We start from the raw sequence: 12,500 nt of genomic DNA, 5'->3' as shown, positions 1-12,500 counted from the left end.
GCCCCCCCACCGGGAGTCCCCAGGTACACACACACACACACACACACAGAACAAAAATCAGAGCACAGAGAGTACACACAGTATAAGTACACAGCAGCAGTGTAGTAGTACTGCAGTACTGTGACTCATATATCACATGAAAGATTCATTTGTATTTATTTAGAAATAAAATAAACATTTATTTTATGTTAGCTCTGACTGCAGAGTGCAGCTGCTGCTGCTGCTGCAGCTGCTGCTGCTGCTGCTGCTGCTGTTGCTGCAGCTGCTGCTGCTGCTGCAGCTGCTGCTGCTGCAGCTGCTGCTGCTGCTGCTGCTGCTGCTGCTGCTGCTGCTGCTGCTGCTGCTGCTGCTGCTGCTGCTGCTGCTGCTGCTGCTGCTGCTGCTGCTGCAGCTGCTGCTGCTGCTGCTGCTGCTGCTGCAGCTGCTGCTGCTGCTGCTGCTGCTGCTGCTGCTGCTGCTGTTGTTGTTGTTGTTGTCGTCTCTGTTAATCGCTCTGATCAGCTGCAGCGTCCCTGGTGTCTCTCAGTCTGTTTCCATGGTGATATAAAAAGCTGAATTATTGTGTCAGTGTGACTAAAACTGGACTTTAAAAATCCTGTAAACGCCTTTCTCTTGAATCGTGGATGCAGACAGGGCTGCGCAATTTCACCTCTCCTTTTCAATCTATTCATAGAAACACTAGGTCAATTAATAAGACAAAATCAAAATATTATGGGTATCACCCTGTCAGGAGCTGAACATAAGGCAGCAATGTTCGCTGACGACGTGCTGGTCTGCCTGGGTGATCCAGAGAATTCATTTAGTGAATTGATGTCTGCTTTGAATGACTTCGGTAAACTCTCCGGTTATAAAATCAATATCTTAAAAGGTAGGGGTCAGGTCATGACCCTCAACTATACGGCCTCCTCAACCTTACGTAAGAAATTTAAGGTAAACTGGGACAACGAGAAAATAAAATATCTAGGGATACATCTGACCAGGGATATTTCGAGGCTTTTCCAGGCAAATTATGTGCCAATTTCTCTAAGTATAAAGACAGATCTACACAGGTGGAACTTGATCCCCTTCCTTAGTCTTAGCTCTAGGATAAGTGCAATCAAGACGAATATCTTACCACGTCTACTCTACCTTTTCAGAAACCTTCCTATCGAAGTGAGTGAAAATCAATTCAGGGAATGGGACAAATGGATATCCAGATTTATCTGGCAGGGTCGCAAACCCAGGATCAAATATGCCACCATTCAACTCGCTAAGGAAAATGGAGGGCTGGGCCTCCCCTGCCTAAGAAACTATTACTATGCTGCCCAAATTGTCCCCCTCCTGTATTGGTGTAATGAAACATATTCAGCTAAATGGAAGGAGTTAAAATTCAAACTATCAACCCAGTTTCCTATCCAAGCTGTAATTGCGGATAAGGGCCTAACATGTCACCTGGAAGAATTGGGGAACCCCTGGTTGTCCCACACTCTTCAAGTCTGGCAGAAGGTGATTAATAATTGTGGGATACATAAAATGCTGAGAATATTCAGATGGTTTGCTTATGACTCTGATTTTATTCCTAATAGACAAGACTCCAGCTTTAAGCTATGGTCAATGTGTGGTCTCTCAACGTTCATGTCACTCACTCAGAGGAACACTGTGTGCAGTTTTGAGACCCTGCAGAACAAGCATGGCCTGACACGGATTGAATTCCATAGATATCTGCAATTACGCTCCTATATCGACCATGATTGTAAATTAACTGGCTTCTCAGATACGGAATCAGAATTCTTTCACATTTTGAAAAACGCCAGGACCATTGTCCCTTCCAAGTCCATCTCCAAGCTGTACACAGCCCTCTCCAATGCCAACAGGAATAACACTCTCTATATCAAAGACAAATGGGAAGGGGAATCAGGGCTCCAGATTTCTGAGGAGGCTTGGAGCAATATCTGGTCCTTCCAGTCAGCAACATCCAGCTCCATGATCTGGAGAGAGCATTGCTGGAAGAACATTATCAGATACTTTAAGACACCACACCAGGAAAGATATAAAGGGGTATTTATGCAATGCTGGAGGCTATGTGGCTCGGCCACTGCTAACCACTATCATATCTTCTGGGATTGTCCCAAGTTAAAACAATTCTGGAGGGATATCCAGGCGTCATTAAACGCAGTTTTTAACACCCAATTTCCCTTGAAATTTGATATCCTATACCTGGGGCATGTTCCCTTTCTGAAACATAGAAGAGAAATAAAACTGCTGCAAATACTCTTGGTGGCAAGCAAGAAAACAATTACAAGGAGATGGTTAACCCCGACTCAACCTACTTTGGATGACTGGTTTGGAATTTCTTTGGAAATATTTAAGATGGAAAAATTAACTTACCAAATAAGACTCCAAAAAGACAAATTTTTCCAAATCTGGAAAAACTGGATCTCATTCATAACCCCCATAAGAGCAGACTTTATTTGACCCCACTGGTATTGCTCTGTAACTTACCTAGTTTATTTTTGTGACTGGCTATTGTCGACTAATTATGTGGCAGCGGAGGCAGGATACCCCCCCATGTTTTTTGTACATTGTTATGTTATATTAACATGTTACACTAACTGTTCTTGCTCGCTTTAAACCATGCCAGAACTTTCTACAAGCGAACCTGTGCTTATCTATGGACTTTATCTGTCCTGGGCTTTGAGTAAATCCAGGCTTTAAGTGAAAGCTGTCTCCACCTGTGCTACCTCAGTGCACTTATTTATGTTACCGCATCACATTAATATGAGGAGAGTGGATTCTGGAGGGGACTGACACCTGATCCACAATTTGAGTTTTTCCTTCTCTGAACTTTGATGCCTGGATGATGGATGTCTCTTTTTATTCTGGTATAAAACAAAAAACTGGAATGCCACTTGCTTCCGTTTTTTCTAAACAATGTAATGCTGAGCTTGTTTCTTCATTCCAAATAAAGATACAATTTAAAAAAAAAAAAAAAATCCTGTAAACACGTTCGTCCTGCAGAACGAGTCAGACATTTAAAAATGTAACACTGAGGAGGGACGTGTGTTTTTAAGTTTGACTCAGCTGAGGGACAGACAGCTTGAAAAGGTCATTTTTATATATTATATATATATATATTTAAAATTTTTAAAAAGTCACACAACTAAACTGGATCTGGAAACAGACTGAATGATTACTGTCAATAAATTACTATTAATAAATACTGTCAAAATTTCCTGTTCAAAGTGTTTGTTAACTCTGATGTCACCTGAAGGAAGCATGACTGCCGGCAGCTGTCTCAGCTGTCCCAGCTGTCTCAGCTGTCCCAGCTGTCTCAGGTGTCTCAGGTGTCTCAGCTGTCTCAGCTGTCTCAGGTGTCTCAGCTGTCCCAGCTGTCTCAGCTGTCTCAGCTGTCTCAGGTGTGTCAGCTGTCTCAGCTGTCCCAGCTGTCTCAAGTGTCCCAGCTGTCTCAGGTGTCCCAGCTGTCCCAGCTGTCTCAGCTGTCTCAGGTGTCCCAGCTGTCCCAGCTGTCCCAGCTGTCTCAGCTGTCTCAGGTGTGTCAGCTGTCTCAGCTGTCCCAGCTGTCTCAGGTGTCCCAGCTGTCCCAGCTGTCTCAGCTGTCTCAGGTGTCTCAGCTGTCCCAGCTGTCCCAGCTGTCTCAGCTGTCTCAGGTGTCTCAGCTGTCCCAGCTGTCTCAGCTGTCTCTGCTGTCTCAGCTTCCTCAGCTGTCTCAGCTGTCTCAGGTGTCCCAGCTGTCCCAGCTGTCTCAGCTGTCTCAGGTGTCCCAGCTGTCCCAGCTGTCTCAGCTGTCTCAAGTGTCTCAGGTGTGTCAGCTGTCCCAGCTGTCTCAGCAGTCCCAGCTGTCCCAGCTGTCTCAGCTGTCTCTGCTGTCTCTGCTGTCTCAGCTGTCTCAGGTGTCTCAGGTGTGTCGTGGTGATGACGTCTCTGTGTCCACTTCAGTTACATCAACTCCAGCTCTCATTGACGCTCTCATTGATTTCTTTCGAAAACACGAGAAACAAAAGAAGAAATGACCCAAAAAAATGAGTAAAAACTAGAAGAAAGTTTTCTGAAAATTAGCACCAAAAAGGGAAATAAAGTACAAAAAAAACAGACAAGGAAATAACCTGATAGTAAGTCTAATAAATCTTTTAAATTTGAGATCATGATAATTATAAATATTGTTTTCTGGCCATTTTTCTCGCCTTTTGAAAAAAAAAAATCATTTTTTTGCAGCTGGCAGACTGTCGGCTCGGTGTGTCTGTTTGAAACACGGAAATCACAGCCTGTGTTTGGGTTTTAGAGGGTTAAATACTGGAGACAGACGTCTGACAGCTGTCAAAGGGTTAAAGGTTTCAAGGCGAATTCTGTATATTCTGATGATGTTTAACGTGATGTGAACCGGACTGAACCGGGCTGAACCGGACTGAACCGGACTGAACCAGACTGAACCGGACTGAACCAGACTGAACCGGACACAGAGATGATCTGAACCAAACTGCATTCAAACACCAAAAGATTTAACGCCGAGAGTTTCTTCTTCGTTGGTGCTGTAGAACAAAAACAGCGATCCACAAACATCCTGCAGACAGTGAAAAGAAAGAGTCCTCTTTCTCTCTTTCTTTCTCGCTTTCTTTCTTTCTTTTTCTTTCTTCTCCTCCTCCTCCATCAGTCCAAAAGACATTAATGGATCAGAGACCATTTTGGTCTAAATAATCGTCAGTCTGGTCTGTGAGTCCAGAACAGGAAGAGGTCCAGGAAAGACCAAGCGCTATAAAATATTTCATACCTTCAGTTTAACACCAGCCAGCACACGAATGAGTCCACAACAGAAACCAACAAAATGTTAAGAAAAGTGTCACATCCTAAAGTCCTCGAAACATCCTAAAGTCCTCGAAACATCCTAAAGTCCTCGAAACATCCTAAAGTCCTCGAAACATCGTAAAGTCCTCGAAACATCCTAAAGTCCTCGAAACATCCTAAAGTCCTCGAAACATCGTAAAGTCCTCGAAACATCCTAAAGTCCTCGAAACATCGTAAAGTCCTCGAAACATCGTAAAGTCCTCGAAACATCGTAAAGTCCTCGAAACATCCTAAAGTCCTCGAAACATCGTAAAGTCCTCGAAACATCGTAAAGTCCTCGAAACATCCTAAAGTCCTCGAAACATCGTAAAGTCCTCGAAACATCCTAAAGTCCTCGAAACATCGTAAAGTCCTCGAAACATCGTAAAGTCCTCGAAACATCGTAAAGTCCTCGAAACATCCTAAAGTCCTCGAAACATCGTAAAGTCCTCGAAACATCCTGAAGTCTTAAAAATGTCCTACAATTCTCGAAATGTCCTAAAGTCTTAGAAAGTCTTACACTGTCTGGTCTCACTGTGAGACTGTGAGACTGTCCAAGACCAGTCCAGGACGTATTTAGCTGAGTTTAGCACAAAGACCTGGATGTCTGTCTGTCCTTGACTCACAGAGACAGAACTGTCTGTCTCTATCAATACATCCACCTGGAGCCATGTCTCTACCTGTCCGTCTGTCTCTCCATTTGTCTCTGTCCCTCTGTCTGTCTCTGTTTGTGTGATCCTGTTCTAACAGTACCTTATAAGGTCAAACAGGAAGCTCTCAGGTGTGTCAGTGTCAGAGCAGGTAACCCCGCCCCCGGCCCCTCCCCTTCATTGACCATATATGGTTATTCTTTCAGAATCTCTATCAGTGACCAGTGAGGAGTTCACCAATGGTATGTCAGCTGTCTCTGTGATGTCTCTGTCTCACCAACTCTGTGTCTGTGCCTCATCGTCCAATCAGATCGCTGTCCTCACCATGTGACCCCGCCCACTCTCCCAAACATCACTATTAGCTGATTGACAGCTCCATCGGCCTGTTACTGACTGTCTGTCTTTCTGTCTCACTGTCTGACTGTCTGTCTCACTGTCTGTCTTTCTGTCTGTCTGTCTCACTGTCTCTGTCTCCAGTCGAAGGGCTCCTGCATCTCCATCTGCATCCTCCAGACCAGGATCTGACTCCTCCCTCTAACACACACACACACACACACACACACACACACACACACACACACATGCAGTCAGGTGTTGGGCAGGTTACATTCATGATGTAATGGATTACATATTTGAAAGTAATCGGTTACAGTCCTCCTGTCTGTGTGTTCCTGATGACTTTGTGTTTCTGTCACTAAATGAGCTCCGAGGTTTGAACCAGCAGCTCGACCGTTTCACACTTAAAGCACAGAAGCTCCAGTTTATCCCAATCTGTGAAACGTCCGAAAACCCTCAAACGCCCACAACTCTGGGAAATGTCTGCAAGTCCTACAAATGTCCTAAAGTCCCCGAAATGTCCTAAAACTATTGAAACATTCTAAAATCCTTGACATGACCTAGAATATTAGTAATGTCCTAAACAATCAGCTGGACTTGTTTCACATTATTTAAAACACAGAAGCTCCACTTTATTATTATTCAGCTCTACTATTCTGAATTCTGAATTCTTAGTGATGAGAAAGAGCTGATAAGGAGATTCGATGGTTGTTTCAGAGAATGTTTGCTCTTCAAATTTCGCCTCAAAGTCCTGGAGAAGTCCTGGAGAAGTCCTGGAGAAGTCCTGGAGAAGTATTGGCAGAAATGTGAATGAGCCCTGGGAGACATTTAAACTCTGTGTTCTGTGGTTAACGTTTGGTGACGTGTAGGCACAAAAACACTCGCTTATGGTTTGAAAAGATCATGTTTTGACTTGAAATATCCGCACAGCGCCGCTGGAAACACGGTGAAAAGCTGCTTGAAATGCTGCAGTGTGTCACGATAAAGCACAGCAGAGACTCCCAAAAGGGGGCGCCACCGTCTTTAAGTGTATATAACGTTAACGTTATAACGTTACAGCTGAAAATGACAACAGAAATTAAAGTTCCTGTTAGAAAATGAGCATGTTTAGGCTTTAAATACCTGCACGATGTCTGCTGGAAACACCACAGTGTGTTTTAAACCACAGCAATAACATCTAGTTTATCAGAAAACGGCGTTTAACTTTTGATCTTTGAGCGTTACAGTAACGGCTGAAAATTACATCAAAAAGTTAGCAGATTTCCTGAATACGTGCAGCAGAAATCAGCCGGCAGTGTTCGTCCTGGAGATGGTGGTGACGTCACGGTGATTCGGTCCGTTCAGAGGACGATCAGACACGCCTCCGCTGATCCCAGCGTTAGTCAGTGAAGTCACCCTCACGGGCGCCGCCCTCAGGTCTGTGAGCCAATCAGAAGAGAGGAGCTGAACCAATCAGGGAGCAGGTCTCTGCCGGCAGTGTTCGTGTAGAGTTGAGTGTCGTCGGCGTAGAGACGGAGAATCTTCACCCCTGATGCTGGACTCTCCTCTGACTGGCTGCAGCTGGTTTAAACTGGTTCATACTGGTTCCCACAGCTCCCAGTGTTTCTCACTGACTGACCTCTGATTTTCCTGCTGAGTCACTGTTTTCCTCTCTTCTTCTCTCTCTTTGTGTTTGTCGTTGTTCCCAGTCGTCCCAATAAAGGTAGCCCCGCCCACGGAGAGAGCCCACAGTCTTCTATTGAGGGTTGAACCCAGTGTGTGTGTGTGTGTGTGTGTGTGTGTGTGTGTGTTACTGTGACCTTTACTAGTAATAATAAAAAAGAATGATATTGATTATCAGCACATTATGACGATATACAGCAACCTATCAGCAATATTAGTGTGTAGATGTGTTTGTGTTCCAGCTGTCTGTCTGTCTGTCTGAGAGTGAGACAGGTCCACTGTTGGCCTGTCTGTCTGAGAGTGAGACAGGTCCACTGTTGGCCTGTCTGTCTGAGAGTGAGACAGGTCCACTGTTGGCCTGTCTGTCTGAGAGTGAGACAGGTCCACTGTTGGCCTGTCTGTCTGAGAGTGAGACAGGTCCACTGTTGTCCTGTTAGCGTCTCCTGGACGTGTCTCTCTCTCCCTCCGTCTCTCTGTATGAAGCTGGTGTTTTTTTATTTAAGCTGAAATGTTGCATTATGGGAGCTTTTCTTTACAGTGTAAAGTCATATGATTTTAAATTATTGATCTATTTATTGATTTATTTATTATCTTGTTGTTAATATCACTGATCACTGATGTTGATAAAAATGTTTTCCACCAAACACACTTAGCATTGTTAGCTTTGTTAGCTCTCTCCTGTTAAACTCCAGTAAACCTGGACTCTGCTGGACTCTGCTGGATTCTGCTGGATTCTACTGCTCTTCTACTCTGTTCTGTTACACTGACATCCGTCCTCCTGATCCTCCAGCCAGCAACTGCTTTTTAGGGGCCCCAGCTGCCTCTAAGTGGCTCAGTGGCTGCGAGTTTTCTGAAAATGATTTTCTAATCTGGATTAAATAATCTGGACGTGAACTGGAGCAGCTGAAGTTGTTCTCAGTTTCTCTGGAGCTTAAAGGAGGAGACTCAGGAGGAGGTGCTCAGGTGTAAAACGCTCCGCAGGTGTTTCTTTGTGACGGTGTAACTGTTGGATTCCTCTGCTGTCTGTGGTGTATTTTAAATATCTGAAGATGTATCAGAGCGTGTTTATCGGCTGCTGGCGGAGCGATGCTGAACGACATCTGAAAGACGAGTTGACTGAAGGACAAACAGCTGATCTATTTATCCTTTCTGTGTTTGTGTGTAAAGTGTTCGTGTGGCGGTGATTGTGAGCGGCGTTCGGCTCGCCTCCTGAGCGTCCGCAGAGCGTCTCTGTAGCAGTGACCTGTGTTAGTGTCAGCATGGACCTAAAGTAGTTTCTAGTGTGTCGTGTCAGTGACGTGTTGCTCTGCGGCGGCGTGTTGAGCGCAGCTCGTCACACACACCTGTGACCGTAGATGGTAGTTCACTCTGTAGTTACATCAATGTTTACACAATATATGAAGATTATAATGAAACATATCTATGTATCGATCTGTTCTACTGAAATATGCAGCGGCCCACACTGTAGTGCACGTGAGAGTGTGTGTGAGTGTGAGTGTGAGTGTGCAGTTCTGTTGTGTATCTTAGTGTCATGTGATCAGGGCCAACAAAGACAAATAAAGTTTGTGTGAATGACGAGAGACGAGTCTCTTTTGTTTTACACTCTATGATGCCCACTGTAGTTCTCCTACGTGTTGACCATTTCTCCTACATTTTCATTTTTAAATCTCCAGTGTGTAGTATTTACAGTGATCTAGAGTCCCCGCCTCTAGACGCCATCTAATCCTCCTGAATCAGACCGCGCGGGGCTCTAACTGGCTCATCTGTCCAGTTGGACATCAAATCGACGTGTCTCTGAAGTCTCTTCAGTCAAACTACAGAACAGAAGAAACTCTAACTGACTGACTTCACAGACTTCAGCCCTGCGGACACTTCCTGCTGATAATCAGTCGTCTCTGTGAGGTCAGCTGACTGGTCTCTTCGTACAGTGAAGACTCAGAAACAGGAAGCTGTGCTGTCTGCTTCCTGTCAGCAGGTGGCGTTGTAGCCTCAGTCTGACTGACAGCTTCCTCCTCCCCCTCCTCCTCCTCCTCTGCTGCTCACTGTGAGGACAGACTGACTGAATTCAGTTCATCTGACAGAAAGAGGAAGGAGAGAAGGAGGAAGAGAGACAGACGGAGAGAAAAGAGAAGAGTGAAAGACTTGAACAAACAGACGGACAGAGGGACGGAGGGTGAGACAGATGCGGAGACGCTGAGTGTGAGCTGTCCAACATGAGAGCTGACGACTAAAGTGTCTCTCTGCTGATTTGAAGCTGTCTGTCCACCTGCAGACATGTCCTCGTCCCGCACCGACAGCAAGACAGGTGAGCGTGTGCTAACTGTTAGCCACCACAGGCTAAAAACTTTAACTTCCTGTGAGTTTGACTAGAGAGACTTTTATTTTGGTATTTTATGATAATGATGATGATGATGATGATGATGAAGATGCTCTTCTTCCTCTGCAGCCTCCCAGTTTGTGTCTCTCACCATGAGGCTGAAGGATAAGCTCCACCCACCGAGGATCAAACGCTCTGAACGAATCAAAAACACCCCGCAGAGGGTCAAACCACCCGACCTCAACCTGCAACACACACAGCATCAGGTACACACACACACTCACACACACTCACACACACACTCACACACACATCAGGTAAGTCAAGTCAGTTTTATTTTCAAATTTTTCATCATCACATATCACAGTTCGCCTCAAAGGCCTTTACAGCAAACGACATCCCTCGGCCCTCAGACCCTCACAGAGAAAAAAACGTGTAACGAGAAAAAAATGGTAGAAACCTCAGGAGGAGCGACTGAGGAGGGATCCCTCTTCCAGGAAGGACAGACTTACAGTAGATGCCGTAAATAACAATTTAATTACAGTAATGATAAGAAGAGAAAGAGAGAGGGGGAGAGATGCACAGCAATAATGGTAACAATAGCATAACGTTTAATCGTGATTGACATAAAATTTATGAATATTATTTATGATAGCATGTGATGTTACGTGCAAATATCGTAGGTGTTTATAACAGTCCCATGTGTATATTAATAGAGGAGGCATGACACATAATAATGGCAGTAGAAGTTGGCGTCGAACAGGATCACAGAATCAGTGCAACCAAGACCCACGACAACGGCGCAGCCTCAGACAGGACCACAGCAACAGCACTACCAAGACCACGATCCAGGCGAGCCGAAGGTACAGCATCAGTGCAGCCACAGCACGAGCACGACCAAAGGCAGGATCACAGCATCAGCACAGCCATCACCACGATCCAGGCACAGCCAAGATCGCAGCCAAGATCTGGGAAAACTATGAAAAAAAGGAGCACGAATACTCCGGAGAAGAAGCCGAGTTAGTGTAATGCAGCAGAAAGACATGAGCATTTTCAGATGGAGGGAGCAAGAAAAGGAAAAAGGAGCTCGGTGTATTATAGAAAGTCCCCCGGCAGACTAAACCTATGTCAGCCTAACTAGGGGCTGATCCAAGGCAAGCCTGAGCCAGCCCTAACTATAAGCTTTATCAAAGAGGAGAGCCTGAGCCAGCCCTAACTATAAGCTTTATCAAAGAGGAGAGCCTGAGCCAGCCCTAACTATAAGCTTTATCAAAGAGGAGAGCCTTAAGTCTACCCTTACATACACATACACACACAAACACACACTGCAACATACACATCATCAGGTACACACACACACACACACACAGACACACACAGACTTCCTGCTGTGGCTGAGCTCCTCTGGTTGTTTCATCTTGATCTGAACCTGCAGCTAAACACACTGATGAGAATAAGTGTATAAGTAATAAGTGTGTGTGTGTGTGTGTGTGTGTGTGTGTGTGTGTGTGTGTGTGTGTGTGTGTGTGTGTGTGTGTGTGTGTGTGTGTGTGTAGTCGGGGGGAGTGTTGGCGGAGCAGCATCGGGCTGTCCACAGCTCTCTGCAGTACTTCAAAGCTCTTGTGGACAGACTGGGCGTGGACAAACCAGAAGTGGACAGACTGGTCCTGGACCACGGTGTGGCCGGTGCTCTGCTGGGCGGGGCGTCCGGCGGTGTCCTTGAGGCAGTCCAGACTCTGGTCCAGCTGGAGCCGCACCTGCATGAAAGGTAGGTGACCCCTGTTGACCTTTGACCCTGAATGCCAGCGGGGCGACCCGTCTTCTGAGCTGTCTGTCCTCTGTGCAGTCAGAGCGTGTCCTCCTGTCTCAACCGTCTCTACAAGTCTCTGGCCGAGCTGATCCACTGGGCCGACCAGGTAATGCTGCAAGGCAGCGCCCATGGCAACAGAGAGAGTGTTACCATGGTGATCAGGGCTGTGCTGGACGCCGTCAAGGTGAGGACAAGATGATGGACAGCAGTTTGTAAGGGACGTTGAGGGAACAAACAGTGTCTTGATGTTGTTGTTGTAATCACCTGTCTGTCTTCAGGACCTCGTTCGATTGGCTGCAGAGAGACAAGACGGCTCCACCCCCTTAACTCCTGTCCAATCACAGACTGTCGAGGGACAGATAGGCGGGTCTGAAGACCAGCAGACAAAAGTTACGACGTCTACTGTCCCTTGTCCAGGATTTCCGTCAGAGGAAGAAGACGAGATTGATTCAGCTCCACCAAAACCCCCAATGCCTTTCACAGAGACCGTCCCCCAGCTGTCTGTCCCCCAGCTGTCCCCTCCTCCTCAGGGCCTCAGGTGAGTGTGAACAAGTGTGAGACGTTAAATAGTTAATATTCAGCTGCTGTTTTTCTTTTTTACTTGAGCTTTAAGTCTGAACAGACACACTGCCTGCGTGAGCAGCGCGTGACGGCGACCTGCAGTATGTTTCACACTGATGGCGTTGCTGCTGCGGAGCTGCTGCGGAGCTGCTGCTGCGGCGCTGCTGCTGCGGCGCTGCTGCTGCGGAGCTGCTGCTGCTGCGGAGCTGCTGCTGCGGCGCTGCTGCTGCTGCGGCGCTGCTGCTGCGGCGCTGCTGCTGCGGAGCTGCCGGCTGCTGTGATTTTTACTGTCTATTTGTGCTGACAATCATGAGCATCACGCAGAAAGAAATCAGTGAGACTCCAT

At 46.2% G+C, this 12,500-nt stretch overlaps 1 protein-coding gene and 1 pseudogene across 2 annotated transcripts in view; both read left to right on the top strand.

Moving 5' to 3' along the window:
• The window catches only part of LOC121965308 (dynamin-1-like), a 21,193-nt pseudogene extending 12,147 nt beyond the window's left edge, over window positions 1–9,046 (top strand). Inside the window, exons 22-23 of the transcript XR_015776348.1 lie at window positions 1–23; window positions 7,493–9,046. The exon at window positions 1–23 is cut by the window's left edge and continues 139 nt beyond it. The product of XR_015776348.1 is annotated as a dynamin-1-like (transcript). The remainder of the gene's footprint in view (window positions 24–7,492) is intronic.
• A 477-nt stretch (window positions 9,047–9,523) lies between these two features.
• Window positions 9,524–12,500, top strand: part of LOC121966603 (rap guanine nucleotide exchange factor 1-like) — a 14,329-nt gene continuing 11,352 nt past the window's right edge. The window contains exons 1-5 of the mRNA XM_088076165.1: window positions 9,524–9,771; window positions 9,913–10,049; window positions 11,340–11,551; window positions 11,630–11,777; window positions 11,872–12,131. Of these exons, the coding sequence (XP_087932291.1) occupies window positions 9,741–9,771; window positions 9,913–10,049; window positions 11,340–11,551; window positions 11,630–11,777; window positions 11,872–12,131 (788 nt within the window). The 5' untranslated portion in view covers window positions 9,524–9,740. The remainder of the gene's footprint in view (window positions 9,772–9,912; window positions 10,050–11,339; window positions 11,552–11,629; window positions 11,778–11,871; window positions 12,132–12,500) is intronic.

The sequence above is a fragment of the Plectropomus leopardus genome, chromosome 4 (genome assembly GCF_026936395.1).
Source record: "Plectropomus leopardus strain MGB_pleo_1.0 chromosome 4, ASM2693639v1, whole genome shotgun sequence".
Classification (NCBI taxonomy): Eukaryota; Metazoa; Chordata; class Actinopteri; order Perciformes; family Serranidae; genus Plectropomus; species Plectropomus leopardus.
This window is presented reverse-complemented; position numbering and strand designations above follow the sequence as displayed.